Here is an 18097-nt window from a genome sequence, read left to right on the forward strand (position 1 = left end):
TGGCTGCATTGGGTCTGTTGCTGTGCGCAGGCTTTCTCTAGTTGCGGTGAGCAGGGGCTACTCTTCGCTGCGGTGCACGGGCTTCTCATTGTGGTGGCTTCTCTTGATGCAGAGCATGGGCTCTAGGTGCACGGGCTTCAGTAGTTGTGGCTCACGGGCTCTAGAGCGCAGGCTCAGTAGTTGTGGCGCACGGGCTTAGTTGCTCTGTCGCATGTGGGATCTTCCCGGACCAGGGCTCAAACCCGTGTCCCCTGCATTGGCAAGTGGATTCTTAACCACTGCTACACCAGGGAAGCCCTGGATTTATGCTTTGTCTTTGAGAATTTTGGAGAATTGAAGCAACTATAGAGATAGTTGAAACTTTCCATTTGCTCTCTGAAAAATTCACTAAAAAGGATGTATTAATGCCTAATAAAAATAAAACAGCAAAATAAATATATTTCAGTGTTGACATGGAAGTTGAGTCAGCATTTTAGCTAGTACTTAAAGAAATTAGCAACTAACAGATAAAGTATAGTCCTTTCTTTAGGAGAGTAAACAAATTGGTAATTTATCTTCCAGATTACTTTTAGCAATCACTTTAAACCCTCATACATGATAACATTAGCTAGGTTTTTGCAGGGCAGATTCATGCAGATAAAGAAGTGGTTATTACTTGTCCACTTAAATAAAGGTAATACAAGCAAGACTAAAATACCTAGCAATTTTATACACTATCCAGTGGGTCGATTCATTTACTGAATTTCTTCCCCTTTTCCTTCTCTTTTTCCCCTCCCTTCCTTCTCTTCCTCCTCTCTCCTTCTTCTTTATGCAAAAATAAAAATTAGAAACAGTATAGTTCTTGACATCAAACAGTTCATAGTCTAAAAATGAAGACAGAAGAGAGAAATGAAATAATGAAGGTAAGCGCAAGCTTTGGGGGAGAGCAGAGGAATGACACCTATTGCTTGGTAAAGCAGCTATCAGAAAAGCCTTCTAAAAGAGGGTGATGTTTGAGCAGTCTTAAAGGATGAGCTGGGATTGGGGAGAGGGAGGCCATTCCATAGATCAAACAGCACTGAGGTATTAAGAATGGCTGGCAATTTTCAGTAATTACAAATAATTTGATAGGGTTAGAGTGAAGGATGTATGCAAGGGGGCTTGTCTTATAAGCAAGCACCAAAACACATTTCTGGAGTGCCAGGTTAAGAGGTTTGGTCTTTATTTTGATGATGATGAAACTGACTAAGCTGGACTGAGACATGATTACATTTATATTTGGGAAAGATTATGGGCAGCAGTAATAAAGGATGAAATAGATGGAGTGGAGTGAGAATAAAAGCAGACAAACAAGAAAGTCATTAATAGCTTAGGTAAGAAATGATGAAGGTTGGAGCTAAGACACTGGTAGTGGGAATACAGAGAAAGAATGGATAATAGAGACAAGGAAGTCAAAGCAACAGAACTCAATGACTAACACTAAGACTGAGGGAGGAAGAGAGGGGAGGAAGCCAAGATGATCCCAAGGTTAATGGCTCTTCAGGCATGAAGATGATATATTATCAAATATTTACTGGATACCAATGATGAAAATAGCTGTGGGAAGAGGAAAGAGGTATTAATTTGGATTTAGAGGCATTTAGGAGGCAGATAATATGGGAAAAGTGCCTAGCACCATTGGACACTTAAGAGATGGCAGGTTTTTTAAAGTCAGAATTGATAGAACTTGGTACTTCACTGCAATGAAGAAGACAGGGTGAGGATAAAGTTGAGGATGATAGCCAGTTTAAGGCTCACGGAACTGGGAGGATGTAATATCATTTGGTGATGGCAGGAAGCTCAGGTATAGAGAATATTTAACTCAGTTTGGAAGGTGTTACATTTGAGGGGCTATGCAACATCCTTATAGAGATATCCAACAATCTCTTGGAAATATGAACCCGGTCCTCAAATGAGAAATGTAGGAAGATAAGGATTTGGGAGACATTGTAGTTAAAGCCATGGCAGTGGACAAGATTACCTAGATAAATTGTGAATAGAAAAAGATGGAGAATAGAAACTTAGGAGCATTAACAATTTAAGGAGCAGAGACAGTGAGAATAGTCAGGGGGAATGATGTCAAAGAAGACAGAAGAGGAGAGTATGGCCAACGCTAACAAATGCTTTATAAAGCTGTAAGGACTCAAGATAAGGGCTAAAAAGAGTCCACTAAGTTTGGCAATCAGGCCGGAGGTTATTGGTAACCTTAAGAAAACCAGTTTAACTAGAAAGGTAAGGGGCAAAATTCAGCATATTGTAGTATTAAAGAGTAAAATAAAAGGTGGAGCCCTTAAGAAGAGAGCCTTTTTTTTTTCTTTGTCTTTTTTTTGGAAACTTCGTTGTGAAAAACATAGTGTGAGAACTGTGGAGAAGTAGGGTCAAGAGAAAACGTGTTTATTTACTTTTGAGATAGGAAAGATCTAACCGTATTTTTCTGTGTTAGAAGCTAAAGCATTCCCCCCAAAAGCTGACTCAAAAGGCAAAACTAGTTCTGGCATATCAAGCAGTTGATTGTTTCTAAAGCCCATGAATTTATCTTTCCTCTTCTCCAAATAGGATTTTTCTTATTTAAATATATGAATTACAATTGTTTTCTCATTGTGGAGCTCTATTCAGTTGATAATTTTCTTTTACCATTCTCTAAATTCGAAAAATGATATCGACGTTCAATACATTTTAGTAAAAATGTCTTTAGTAAAAAATTTAATCTTTCTTTCATCTTAAGAGAAAAGGAGTGGGTTGAGAGTAAAATGGATTCCTGATGTCGAACTTTTAAGATAAAACCATTTAAATTTAACTAAAACAATTTTTTTTTTTTTTTTTGCGGTACGCAGGCCCCTCACTGCTGTGGCCTCTCCTGTTGCGGAGCACAGGCTCTGGACGCGCAGGCTCAGCGGCCAAGGCTCACGGGCCCAGCTGCTCCACGGCATGTGGGATCTTCCCAGACCGGGGCACGAACCTGTGTCCCCTGCATCGGCAGGCGGACTCTCAACCACTGCGCCACCAGGGAAGCCCTAAAACAATTATTTTAAGTGGAAGATAAATATGTACATCCATTAAACCATCTGATATGGTATAAAAACACAGGTTCTGAATATCACAAGACTGGGGAGAAAAGGGCAAGTTTTAGAAACTGTGAGGTTTTTCTAGATCTTAAATGTTCAGCAGAATGCAAACAATATCTTAAACTATAAAAACTGACATTTAAAATATTGTTATTACTATCCCCTTTTGAACATCTACTCTGTGCAAAGTATTGTGGAAATTACCAATGTAAGTCAGATACAGTCTAGTCTGGAAATAGCCTATTGTGGGGCTATTTCTCCCCTACTGAGGGAGGAGACAAAATATACAGCAAAAGTGATAAAGGTTGGCCGAGCATAAAACAAATAGGTTGAAGGTTCCAAATTTTGGGGTCCCCATAGTGAAGTACAGGTGACGTTAGAAAGGCACACCCAGTAATGGGGGTGGGAGAATAACTCTTAGATTAAAATGTTTTGAACATCCTTAAATACTGAGTGCAATGTTGGTCGCTCTATCTTAAGAAGGATATAATTAAGATGACCATATAATGTATTCTACACTTTTGAGAGTAAAAGGGGACACTGTTATTAATTATGCTGGGACAGCAGGAATAAGCTGGATTAGTCCTTGGCCAACCAAGACATATGGTCACCCAGAAGGTAAAGAGCATTAGCGGAACACACTCATCCAGAGAAACATTTCCAGTTTCTCTGAGCCCCTTTACTTTGTTCTCCAAGGAAGAAAGAATGTCTTATCTGACTGGTGGGTTTTACAGAATGAATTCTACGTGCTTGGCTCAGGGCCTCTTGGGTTCTCTTGCTGTTCTGGATGCTAGCCTGCCTGCAGAGAGGGTATAATCTGCTCTTTTCACCATGTCTGCCTTGTGGGAGGGGTCAAACAGCTGAACACAGAGACCAGAGACTGAGTGCTTAAGTCTGCCTCCTGTAGGGGTAAAATATTAGTAAGCCCAACAGAGGTGCAGAGCTAAAGCTATGTTCACTCAGCAGACGGTATTCTAACCTCATCTCTGTTTCCTGTGTCTTATTTCTCTATTGACTCCTCACTAGTGAATGAAAACAGAATTCTTTTTTTTTTTAACTTTTTTTTGGCCATGAGGCATGTGGGATACTAGTTCCCCGACCAGGGATTGAACCCTCGCCCTCTGCATTGGAAGCATGGAGTCCTAACCACTGGACCACCAGGAAAGTCCCAAGACAAAATTGTTATTTATTGCTTCCCTCAGAACCTTAAAGAGATTAAACATTATTTTCAAGAAGGATGACCAAAATAATCTGGAGCATAGAGTAGCTTCTTTCCTTCTTTTCCTTTCTTTCTTTTCCTCCTTCCTTCCTTACATCCAAACATTTAAGTCTCTACTGAAGGGATATATAGATAAGACAAAATCCTTGCTCCTATAGAGTGTAGGCACCTAGTAACAATGCAACGTAGTAGTAAGTGCTACAGTAGAAATATCCATGTGGTACTGTTGCGCACAGAGGAGAGAACACCTAATCCTGGCCTGGAAGAAAATGACAGAGGAGGCTACAAAAAATTACACTTTACATCTGAGCTTAAAAGGATAAGTAGGTACGAGCTAGGTGGACACAGGGAAAAAGGCTGGTTCCTGGCAGAAGAAATGGGCCTGTGGCAAAGGCAAAGATAAAAATGTGTCATACTTATGGCATGATAATACTTTGAGAGAGAAATATAGAATACAGTTCAATTACAAAAAATCTTCAATACTTCCCCATGGAGTCTCGACTTTATTCTGCTGACAGTAGGGAGCCATTAACTATAATGGCCATTAACCTGAGCTAGGGAGAGGTATGAAGGCAGTTATATTTTAGAAAGATTAATTGACAATGTAGCTAAAGTTTTTTGATCATGTAGCCTTATCAGTAAAAAATCTGACAATGTACTTCCAAGAGATTTATATATATATATATTCATAAACATATACATACCACTCTACTAACATGTATTTACATAATAAAGCATACACAAAACAGAAGTTTAAAAAGGAGATGGGAGACTTCCCTGGCGGTCCAGTGATTAAGACTCCATGCTTCCAATGAAGTGGGCACGGGTTCCATTCCTGGTTGGGGAACTAAGATCCCACATGCCGCGGGGCACAGCCAAAATAAAAAAATAAAAAGGAGAGGAAGACTAAATAAACAATTATCCCTAGTTTACCTCAGTGTGGTTTAAAAAAGCTCACATGAGGTGTATAAGAAGTGTCAGCTCTGCCATTTTCTCACTGCTAGCTTGGGCTTGCATATTTGTATTATCTTCAATCAGCAGTGTCTTTGTAGAAATCCTTTTAAGCCACATTTTAATTTTGTGTGGATTAAAAACCATATAACATAGTCTATAAATCCACTTAACTGTGCACAAGTAACTGCAAAACTTTACAGGGCTCTTGGCAAGAGCAAGGGTGCCACCCATGTTCTTCCCTCAAGACACTCTGGGGAGTGTACATGATAATCTGACATATAGAATGAGGTAGAATGCCATTACCAATCTGTATATAAAATAGTAGAGAAGCTTAATTTATTTTTTTCCCAATAGAAACATTATGAAAAGTTCTGACATTTTCTTCCTGTACCCGAACAGATAGTTGGAACACTACCATTTTACAGACCACTGGCATAAAAGATATACTGGAAGAGAACTGTAGGAAAAAAAGACCAAGAAAAATCCAAGCGTGTGGTAGTCAGAGGAAGGGAGAGGAAGATACAAAAAAAAAGCATGAATAGATAGAGGCATAGGTAGCTATGGGAAAAAGCAAATAGAGCAAAATGTTCATTATAATGCATGTATTCACTGAAAAATTCTTTCAGTTTTTCTATGTTGGAAAATTTTCATAATAATATATTGGCAAAATATAGAAAAAAGAAAGAGCAGCAGGGATTGGAAACTATATAGGGAATAGAGCAAACAGAGAGGAAGAAGCAAAAGTGACTCAAAGGATTTTGGCCCAGATGATTATGAGGGTGGTACCTATGACAGAAAGAGGAATGGGGTGACTATGGGGGAAAGATGCTAAATTCAGTTTTAAATATGTTTATCTGAAGTGCTAGTAGGGCAATCAAAAAGAAAGTCTCAAATGTAATGGGAAATACAGAAATAGCATTCAGAACAGAGGACAATACTAGAGGTTTAGATAAGGAGCCCAGCTACAGTAAACTGATAGTTAAGGCTATGAAAATAAATACATTCTACAAGGGAAACAGGAAAAGGCAGAGAATTGAACTGAAACAATTAGTTGGGAGGAAAAGGAATGGAGCCTAGTAACAGAGACATGCCCGAGAAGACTAATACCACATTCACAATCTTTAAAAAGTCCAATTCTATGGACTTATGTATATGTATAACTGATTCACTTTGTTATGAAGCAGAAACTAATACACCATTGTAAAGCAATTATACTCCAATAAAGATGTAAAAAAAAAGTCCAATTCTATAGTATTACATATTCTAGTTTACCTTCACAATGGGTGACTTCACCATAAGAAACTTACTATGAAGAGCCTTATAGACAAGGAAAGTATAAAAAATTATTTTAAAAATTATTTCGAGGTGTAATTTACATTCAACAAAATGCACAGATCTTAAGTGCTCATTCAATGATTAAAATATTGATTTAAGTGCTTGTTCAAGTATAAAAAATGAGTTTTGGCAATTGCATGTGCCTATATAACCGTCACCCCAAACAAGGTGGAGAATATATCCATCATTCCAGAGAATTATTTCAATTCGCCATTCTCCCCTCCACCCCCATCATTTTCTGACTTCTATCAGCATAGATGAGTTTTCCTGGTTTTAGGCTTTAAATAATGGATAATTAAGTATCCATTCTTTTGTGTCTGGCTTCTTTCATATAACATGTTTCTGAGGCTCATCCATGTTGCTGAGTGTTATCAACAGCTTTTTCTTTTTATTGATGAGTAGTATTTCATTGCATGAATATACCACAACAGGAGAATGTTTATCCATTCTCCTCTTGATGAATATTTGGGATGTTTCCAGGTTGGAGCTATTATGAATAAGGCTGTCATGATCATTCAGGTAGCCTCCTGGGGAACATGTGTTTTCATTTCTCTTGACATAACACCTCATAGGTAACTGCCAACATTTCTCCAGAGTGTTCACATAATTTTATATCCCCACCAACAAGTAAAAGATCCAGTTGCTCTACAATCTCACCGATCGTTGGTATTGTCAGTGTATTTGACTTTAGCCCTTTTAGGGGGTGTGAATGACATCTCACTGTAGAGACGATTAATGATAAGCACCTTTTTATGCTTTTTAAAAAATTGAGGTATAGCTGATGTACACACCTTTTCATGTCCTTAATTGGCTATTCTTTATCTTCTTTTGTGAAATGTCTGTTCAAGTTCTTTGGCCATTTTATTTTATTTTTATTTATTTATTTTTGGCTGCATGGGGTCTTCATTGCTGTGCGTGGGCTTTCTCTAGTTGCGGTGAGCGGGGTCTACTCTTTGTTGTGGTGCGTGGACTTCTCATGGCAGTGGCTTCTCTTGTTGCAGAGCATGGGCTCTAGGTGCGCGGGCTAAAGTAGTTGTGGCACGCGGGCTCAGTAGTTGTGGCTCACGGGCTCTAGAGCGCAGGCTCAGTAGTTGTGGTGCCTGGGCTTAGTTGCTCCGCGGCGTGTGGGATAGTCCCGGACCAGGGCTCAAACCCGTGTCCCCTGCATTGGCAGGCGGATCCTTAACCACTGCGCCACCAGGGAAGTCCCGGTGGCCACTTTAAAAAGCAACTTTATTGAGGTGTAATTTACATATCACATAAAATTGTTCTGCTTGAAAAAATGTACAATTCATTGATTTTTAAAAATTTACTGAGTTGTGCAACCGTCACCGCAATCCAGTTTTGGGAAATTTCCATCACTCCAATAAGATCCCTTGTGCTGTTTACAATTAATCTCTATTCCCTTCCTTAGCACTGGGCAACCACTAATCTACTTTGGCTCTATAGATTTGCCTATTCTGGACATTTCATATGAATGAAATCATGCAATACTTGATCTTCTGTGTCAAGTTTCTTTCACTTGGCATAACATTTTTTGAAGTTCATTCGTATTGTAGTATGCATAGTATTTCATTTCTTTGTATTGCTGAACAATATTCCATTGTATGATTACACCACATTTTATTTATCCATTCATTGTTTGATGGACATCTGAGTTGTTTCCACTTTTTAGCTATTATGAATAGCGCTACTATGAATATTTACATTCAAGTGTTTGTGTGGACATGTTTTCATTCCTCTTGGGTAGATATCTAGGAGTGGAAGTGCTAGGTGATATGGTAAGTTTATATTTAACCTTTTAAGAAACTGCCAAACTGCTTTCAAAGCAGTTGTACTCTTTTTACATTCTGCCCAGCAATACACACGGGTTACTGTTTTCTCCATCTTTGCTAATTTCAAAATCATGAAGGTATTCTCCTAAATTTTCTTCCAAAAGCTTTAGGGTTCTAGCTTTGAACCATCTCAAATTATTTTTTGTACATGGAGTAAGGATATAGTTGAAGTTCATTTCTCTTTATGAATATCCAATTGTTCCAGCACCATTTGTTAGAGATTTTCCTCCCCTCACTGAACTGACTTGGCACCTTGTCTGCAAATTAAGTGATCACATATGTGTGCATCTATTTCTGGATTCTCTTATGCTGTTCCACTGATCCACGTTCTAGCCTATGGATAGAAGACACTCCTGATTACTGTAGCTTTATAGTAAGTCTTCAAATCTGGCAGCCTAAGTCCTTTATCTTTGTCCTTTTTAAAGTCTGTTTGGCCAACTAGAGTCTTTGTACAGTATTTCCATGTATATTTTAGAATCAGTTTGTCAGTTTCTTAAAAACAGACTTTTAGAATTTTGATTGGGATTGTATTGAATCTAGATATCAATTTAGGAAGAATGAACATCATTAACAATATGTGTTATCCTATCTACATAGTATATCAATGAGCACAGTATATCTCTTCAATTATTTTAGGTCTTGATTAATTTATTTCAGTGATGTTTTGTAGTTTTTAGTGTAGAGGACTTGCACATCTTTCAGTAGATTTGCTCCAAGGTATCTTTTTTTAAATATCATTACAAATAAATTTTAAATATTTCATTTTCCAATTGTTTAGTCCTAGAAAACTTCTATCATGCTGAACAAAATATGTATCAATTCTGCTTAAATTTTTTTCATAGACTGGAGTTCAATCTATAGGAGGACTATCTGACTTTCATTCTAATCCATTCATTTTTTTTTTTAAACCAAGGTAAATAATTTCTGATGAGTCATACAAAATCAATGCAAATTTTATTCATCTACACTATATTCAAGAAGGCACAGCAAACATTTTGGTTGGGGTAAATTCTATACTTATTTGTAAGACTATACCATTAAATAGAACCTATAACATACAAGACAGACAAGCATTATTATCTAATGATTCTCAGAGAGATAATTTTTCTACCAAGCAGTAAAAACTGTATGTGGGTGAGAGGTATATTAAAGACTTTCACTCAGTTTCTATTGCTGCTGTAAATGGCAAAGGATTATAAATACTGGCATATCTATCCTAGTGATACTAAATTACATATATTTTTGAGATTAGCAGGCATGATGAGGCTACCCTGTGGTTGAGAATGCACCTAACTTATTAAACTATTTATTCAGAATTTTAAAAGTTTGTTTTAAAACAAAGTTAAAAAGTGGCAAATTCATTTCTATTAAGTTTTTTTAAAAAAAGGATTTAATTGTATACTTCTCAAAAAAAGAGAAATAAAGACTCTCACAAAATTAGATGCAATAACATAATGACCAGAGTCAGCTGATTATGATATCCATCCACTCCTTATGCGCTTATGCACATTATGGTTTGTTTGGGATTTTGGAAGACTTATTATCTAAGCAAGAAGAGCAAGAAGGGATAAAGAGAATAAGTATAAAGAGATATAAAGAGAATAAGTATGGTATAAAAGGTTTCTGAATCTCTACCTCCATCTTCACAGTCTTCAGGGGCCTTGGCTTTCTTACAAAGACGAGGATCCAACCAGGTGGTTGTCTTGGTATTGTGGCTGTTGAACAAAGATTTCAATTAGAAACAGTAAAATAAAGAGGGAGAAAAGTATTTCAAAAGCAAAGACGAAAAGTGAATAAAAGATATATGATGTTTGAACATTTATCTCCTACAGGCTTCATTTGTAAACCTCTGATTCAATAGTCTTGTTGTTCTCAGTCTATTACTTCAAAACTGCCACCGAGGAAAGGTAATGCTACAGGCACTAATTTGAGAATGAAGACTCTAAAGAAGGGATAAAATGTTAAGTGCATAATAACAGATGCTTATCTAAGCAGTCAAAAATGTTTCAGCGGGTGGGCACATGGCCCCATACTGTGCATTATCTTAGCCAAAAAAGCTGCCCTGAAAACCCTGTTTACTTGCTGGCTGAATTCCGTCCCCTCTCCCTCCAAAAACACTATATTTCTTAGGTGCCTGTGATGTGTGGGCATTGTGCTGAGGACCGAGAATATAGAGATGAACAAACAATCAGATAGAGTCTCTGCCCTCACTGGGACTCTTTAAAAATAAAAGAGTTAAATAAAATAAAAAGTTTTAAAGTGTCAGTTTCTGGGACTTCTCTGGTAGTCCAGTGGTTAAGACTCCGCATTCCCAATGCAGTGGGCGCGGGTTCAATCCCTAGTCAGGGGACTAGATCCTGCGTGCCGCAACTAAGAGCCCACGTGCCGCAACTAAGACCCGGAGCAGGTCAGACCCAGGTCACCATGCAGTAAATACTAATGCTAAAACAAAGCCATCACACTGCTGAGTAGACAGTGTTATAATTTAAGTATCTGAAATATGAGGCTCTTAAAGAAAGAAATATCCTGGAAGAAAATATATATGAAGGCAATAAAATATAAATTAAAGTTATTATCAAAGCAGTGGGAGAATAACAATGTGATCAAAGGATCTTTTCTTGGTGTTTCCAATTTGAGATTCACTAATCTCTACGTTGATCTCCAGGTCTGAAAATATTTAGCTCAGTTAATAAATATGGCCCCCTTCCAAATGATGGTAATTTGTGAAATGCTCATTAAGTTGGACACTCTACCCGAAAGGTTAAAAAAAAAAAAAAAAGGCAAAGCAAAATATCCTTTATTCCTTGCATTTTTCATTATTAGTGATAAATCTGTTTTTAATCCTCCTGTTTTTTATAAAACCAGACGTCAAATACAATATTCCTTTATCCAAATCAAATAAAAATGAAATATCATCCAGGGAAACAATCAGATTAAGAATCAATTGTAACTTGTATGAAAAATATTTTTAAAGAAAGAAAAAAGAAATGCAAGGCTTGTGAAATGAGGTTAAGAAAATTTAAAGGCAAGTCTCACAGTGGCAAGGCACATTAGAAAAGATACAGACATGTGCTTACTCAATGAAGTAGATCATCCCCGTATCAGTGTAGGCCATTTCCCAGTTTTTGGGGAGCGGTTCCAGATTCTCGTCTCTCATCATATAATTTCTAAAGTCCATGGAACTATTTGTTTGGTTGTAACTTGGGACAGTCTTTATCCAATCAGACGACTCAGAATGCCTCTCTCTGTTTTCTGCTATTCCAACAGAACGGCATGAAAAGTAGGTAAAGTTACATTCTCTTCAAACAGCCTTAAGTCTAACAAAATGCCAAATACATATTGCAAATTTCCTTGTCTACTATGTCCACATTCTGCTATAACTTTTGAAAAAACAAATAAACACACTGATTTTCTTTTCATTTGCTAAGTGACATTAACCCTGTACAGCACCTCTGATGCTAGTCAGGGAAAGAAGCAAAAAAACAACAATAGAATCAATTCCGTATATACTACATACAGATCAATCAATATCATACTAAAACAACGGCCACAGCAGCACCTATACAGTCCTTTTATGTGCCAGGCTCTATGTTCAGCACTTTACATATATTAACTCATAATTCATTCTCACAGCAACCCTGTGAGTATATAGTATTACTATTGCCATTTTATAGAAGAGGAAACTAAGGCCCAGCAAGGTTAGTAAGTTATTTTAGTCAAGGTTACACAGCTAATAAACAGCAAAGCTAGGATTTGAATTTAAAGGGTCCATGTTCTCAACTGCTTTATCAAGCTGCCTTGTGCACATTTAACACAGGCCTTTAAAATAATACAAATTTTAAAAAATTAAACTCAGTAGACTTACTGTTGTTAAATATAATTCTCTGTTGGTAATATTAAAATCCTTTTAGAGTTCCAAAGTCCACAATGTAGGTAAGAATACTAAAATTTGGTAACTCTCTAGGGAGTTCACAATTCATGCACTTAAGAGCTGTTTCTAGAACTTAAAAGATAATATAACTGTAATAACTCCAAACTTCGGGCAATGCTTCAGTATCAGAGACTCTTAGAAGAGGCCTTAGATATCATTATATGTCATTCTTTATAGTACTTCCACTCCAACCATCCTTTATCCAACCAAGTTCTATAATCCACTAATCCTACTACTACTGCCTTTCACTGTTCCTCACCCCCATCCATCCCCTAGCTATGTCCTCACTGCCCTACTTACCCAACTTAAATTCCATGATCAACCACTATAATCACTCCTTTGTAAATACTCCCGATTCCTTTTTCCCTACTTTACTTCACCACACTTGACTGGCTGAACTATAATTCTGCTTAAATCTTACTCTCCACATACTCCTCGTCAGTATATGTAGCTGAATGCAGGCGATAGTAACTACTTCACTTTTAACTCATGATCAGTAGCCTCAAGAGGGCATTTAATGATGTATGACAATCATAGGGCATTTCTTTGTCCATTCGCTCTGACTCTCCTAGATAACGATTTCATACCTTCCTTCTCCTTAAATCTTCTCCTACTTCTGCCTTATCCCTAATCTCATTTGATGACCTTGTTTCCTATATCACTGAGAAAACAGAAGCAAACAGAACTTCCACAAATTCCCACCATTATATCTACATAGCACACTGTGCCCATTTTACTCTACCTTCTGTTACAGTGGAAGAACTGTGTTTCTAAGCAGATATCTCCATCCCCTCTTGCCTATAGCAATTCCCTCTCTCTCTCTCTCACAACCAATCTTTCTTACCTAGTAGGTGACATCCATCTTTTTTTTTTTTTTTTTAACAAAATGCAACCAAAAACCCAAAGAACAAACAGAAGATCCTAAATAAACCCTCAAGTTTAGTCTTAGGGTTTTACATATACCAACGACACAGGAGACCATAAATGACATAACTAATAGCAAGGGTAGCAGTATATAGGGCACAGGGTCCCAAGATAACCCTGCCTAAACCCCCTGTGGATATCCTAACAGGTACTGTGGCCACACATTGTTACAATAAAATATCATCTTCCTCTCACCCATTGGTTCATAGCTGTAATCAGATCCCTTATCCAAAATGTGCCTCAGAGGACTTTCTTTGGGGATAGTTGAAACTTTTGCCATTTTTAAAGATAGAAATTCAAGACAAACAAACAAGTTATTTCTCCATTCTTTAAAAGGAAATTAAGCAATTCTCTTTCCCCTCTAGCAACCCCGTCCCATTTCTCTCCTTTTTACACCAAACCTCTTTGAAAGAGTTTATACTTGCTACCTCCACTTCCACTCTTCCATTTGCCACTGGAACTCGTTCCAACAAGGCTTTTGATCTCTCATCAATAAAACTGTTCTTAGCAAGATCACCAGTCATTTCCACATAGCTACATCCAATGATCAATTCTCAGTGCCCACCTTACTTGAGCTATCAGTAGCATCTGACATGATGGACCTCTCTTTCTTGAAACAGTCTCTTCCCCTGGCATTCAGGACACTACACTCTCCTGGTGCTCCTTCTACCTCTCTGGCTCTTTTCTGTCTCCATGATCTCCATATATTAGAGTGCCTTCCCAAGGTTCAGTGCTTGGATCTTTTCTCTTTCTACACTCACTCTCTTGGTGATCTCACTGTGTCACTGTTATATAAGCTATATGCTGATGGTGTCCAAATATGGATTTTCAGACCAGAACACAGACTTTTAAATCCAACTTCAAGCACATTTCCATTTGGATGTCTAATGAACATCTCAAACTTAAATATCCCAACCATAGCTCCCATTCCCAACCCAAACTGACTCCTTTTACCTGTCTCATCTCAATACATGCAACTCCATTCTTGCAGATACTCAAGTTAAAACCCTTGGAGTGACCTCTGACTCTGCTCTCTCATACCTTATATCCAGTCTGTTGGCAAATGTTATTGGCTCAGGCCACTTCTTACCTCTCATGCCTTCACTGGGTCTAAGCCACCACTTTTCACTTAAATTACTGCAATAACCTCCTAACTGGTACCCCTGTTTATGTCCATGCCCTCCTACTGCCTTTTCTCAATACAGTAGCCAGAATGAGCCTGTTAAGTTAAAAGCTGTTTTATCATGATACTCTTCTACTTAAATCCATATAATAGTTTCTCATCTCAGAATAAAAAGCAAAATTGTTCCAATGACCTATAAGATCCTATTATAATACGCATTTCCACCACCCCACCCCCATCATTATCTGATTGACTTCATTGTTACTATTCTAGTCTATTCCCTTCCAGCACTCTGCCCCAACCACATATAATGGATTGTCCACATTGTATCCAATCACACTGGTTTCCTTGCTGTTGTCTGAATAATCCAGGGATGCTCCCACCTCAGGGCATTTGTACTTCTAATTCCCTCTGGCTGGAATGTTCTTCCCCAGGATATTTTGAGCACTACCTCACTTCTTGCAATGTCCCCTTCTTGGTAAGGTCTTCTCTGACACTCTATCTAAAATTGCAAACCTTGGCCACCGCTACTTTTTATCCTTCCCCTCCTCTGCTTTTTCTCCTTAGCACCATCTAACATACTATATGTTATTCATTTATGTTGGATAATTCTGTCTCTCCCACCAGAAGGTAGGGTTCATGAAGACAGGGAATTTTGTCTGTTTTGTTCACTGCTTTATTTCCAGCTTTTACAACAATGCCTAGCACTTAGCCTAGCAGGTGCTCAATAAATATTTGCTGAATGAATAATATGAATGAAACACATGATTTATTCTCTAAGCAGAAAAAGTGATAGAAATTAAAAGGCACCCAATGTATAAATCAATCTGGAATGGAGTTACATTCTTGGGATATATATACTGGAGGAAAGTAGAAGCAACTATATGAGCAATAATACTTTTCTGAATATAGTTTCAAGAGACTGCATAAAGGAGTCTGCTTAATAGCCAATGATTTGAAAATGTTTTTTATATAACACCAACTCTTAGAAAAAATTTTAGCATTATTATATAACATGTGTCACCCTATTGCAGCATACTAGCATTCTTACATTAATTCTCATCAAGATATAAAATAATATACATATTGGTATATACAAATAAACCTCCACCTATCCTCTCCTACCTCCACCCCCAGCAATTTACTGATCTTTCAAGGCAGGGATTCTAGTCCCCGAAAGCAATACACAAAGCAACTTTGAATAAATTAACAAGCATGGTTAGTACTTACTCAGAAAAGACCAAGGGCTTTTAGCCATGTCTTCTATTGCTTTTTCCTTAAAATATTCTGAATATATTCTGTTACAAAGAAATATATGCTCCAGTGGAAGAGTCCTATGGTCCCTACACACAAGAAGGAGTGTACAAACTGCCTCCCACACACTCTTGGATACACTCCCTTTAAATATTAACAGTGAAGAGTCTGGAACACCTGGTTTAACAGCTGTCTTACACGACAAACATAAACTATGGAGCTTACAGATGGGTTTACCTCTAAGGGAACTGCAGTGCTCACTGAAAGGCTCTGCATTAGGAAGTTTAAAAACAGGGCATTTTCTTTTCCTTCAAATTAAAAACATATAAATTCCCATTTGAGGACAGAGTCATGGTTTCTAATCCCAGTTTTAAGCATTTAAAAATGTTAACATAATTTTGTGGGAGAGTAAAGCTGACATCAAAATCAAAAGTCTCTAGGATATGATGACTTCCCTTAACAACTCTAAAGAATTAGATGTGAATTCACCTAAACCTTTTTAGACCCGTTTTCACCAAAATATATTGGTATAATTCATTGAGCGTATCTGCAACACAACAGTGTGAAATGTTAGGACCATAAAACAGGACTCATACTCTGGATGGGGACACAAGCAATGAATGTATTAAAAAAATAGATAATAGCAAATTTTAATAACTGATAAAGGAAAACAACAGGATACTTTGGGGAAATGATATGGTAATGGATTCTGCAAATTTGAAGATATAATCAAATTTTTTCATTTATTAGTACAACGAAAATATTTTTTTAGCTTCTACTATGTGCTAAACATGGTTTATGGCTCAAGAAATACCACAATGAACAAAACAAGCAAAAATTCCAACCCTTATGAAGCTTATATTCTAGTGTTTTGAATGGAATTATTATCATAAATAGCACTGAAATCAGCGCTCCTGTGATTCTGTGGTTTCCTATTTATACTCTTAATTAGCAGTATAAGAATCTCCTAAGCCAGGGGTCTCAACCTCCAACCCCCAGGGCTCAGACTGGTACCAGTCCATGGCCTGTTAGGAACCGGGCTGCACAGCAGGAGGTGAGGGGCAGGTGAGTGATAGAAGCTTCATCTGTATTTACAGCCGCTCCCCATCGCTCGCATTACCGCCTGAACTCCGCCTCCTGTCAGATCAGCGGAGGTATTAGATTCTCTTAGGAGCGCGAACCCTACTGTGAACTGCACATGCGGGGGATCTGGGTCGCGTGCTCCTTATGAGAATCCAATGCCTGATGACCTGAGGTGGAGCTGAGGCTGAGGTCTGACTGCACAGAGCCCATAATAAATCAAAGTACTTGAACCATCCCGAAACCATTCCCCCACTCTGCCCCAGTCTGTGGAAAAACTGTCTTCCATGAAACCAGTCCCTGGTACCAAAAAGATTGGGGACTGCTGTCCTAAACAATCACTACATTATTTAGGGGTACCCAAAAGGAGAAGATTCTCCACCACTAAATTTCTATTGGTTTTGCATTTAATGAAAAATATGACAGTCAAGTTTGGAAATTTTCTTTGAGTGATTCAGAATTTAAACTCAAAATATTGCTAACAAACCTTTCAGATAATATTTATTAGCATACTTCTAAATCTTTGTTTTGGTTGAAGGCTATATCTTAACACTTCTACATTTTGTTCAAATTCTGTAAAGTAGGACTTAGGCCAACAAGATTCCCATATTCAAGCACCAGAAATGAATCTCAAATCTTTTAGGCAGCAGGGTAATGACATATTGTATTATTATCAATATTAATGATAGTTTATAATTGATTTATCAAAACTGCCACTTGGAGCAACTCACTTCAGCTTACAAGACAGTCAACAGAGATACACTGTTTCACGCAAAACCTTTAAAAAAAAACCCCTGAGAATCCCATCACTTTCTCTGCATGTGCTTTGTGGAAAGTTTTACTACTTCCAATTCAGTGTCATATTAAAGTCAACCTGGAGGATCAGCCAGAAGTTGTTCATCTATTGACGAACCTGCATTTCCACTACCGTTAACAGCTTCCTTGTCTTCATCTTCTTCCTCTTCAGGAAGAGAACTGTCCATTCTTTCCATCTTGCTGACAGATGTAGTTCGTTTTCTTTGGGATTCTGTGTCAAACTCATTATCAAAGAGGACCTGATCAACTGGATCTGGCTGGAAAGGGCTGGGTTCTGCTGGAGGCTTGGGAGTTCCATAGAAGTTTCCTGAAGTGGACAAAATAACAGCTGCTGAAAGTGCTGAATGCTGAATTGAGAGTCAGAACAAAATGATCTAGTGTATGTCTCTGCCCTGTTATCTTATACGGAAGTTTTTGAATACCCACCGTTGGCCAAAAGGAGGCCAAAGCACTTTTTCTTGGGAGAAGAGGAGGTAGAAAGACCAGGAAGAACTTATTTCTCAAGTGCCCTAACACTATATACTATCTAACATTATCTAACAC

At 37.8% G+C, this 18097-nt stretch overlaps 1 protein-coding gene across 5 annotated transcripts in view; it reads right to left on the reverse strand.

The window, feature by feature from the left end:
- The window catches only part of MAGI3 (membrane associated guanylate kinase, WW and PDZ domain containing 3), a 267622-nt gene that overhangs the window by 62308 nt on the left and 187217 nt on the right, over positions 1-18097 (reverse strand). For 3 of the 5 annotated variants that reach the window (XM_033861654.2, XM_033861659.2, XM_073809428.1), the window contains 3 exons: positions 17652-17861; positions 11504-11681; positions 10062-10141 (listed from right to left, as the gene is read on the reverse strand). In XM_033861654.2, the coding sequence (XP_033717545.1) occupies positions 10062-10141; positions 11504-11681; positions 17652-17861 (468 nt within the window). The remainder of the gene's footprint in view (positions 1-10061; positions 10142-11503; positions 11682-17651; positions 17862-18097) is intronic. The other 2 variants (XM_033861658.2, XM_073809429.1) reach the window with 1 other exon arrangement.

Source organism: Tursiops truncatus, chromosome 1 (genome assembly GCF_011762595.2).
Source record: "Tursiops truncatus isolate mTurTru1 chromosome 1, mTurTru1.mat.Y, whole genome shotgun sequence".
Taxonomy (NCBI): domain Eukaryota; kingdom Metazoa; phylum Chordata; class Mammalia; order Artiodactyla; family Delphinidae; genus Tursiops; species Tursiops truncatus.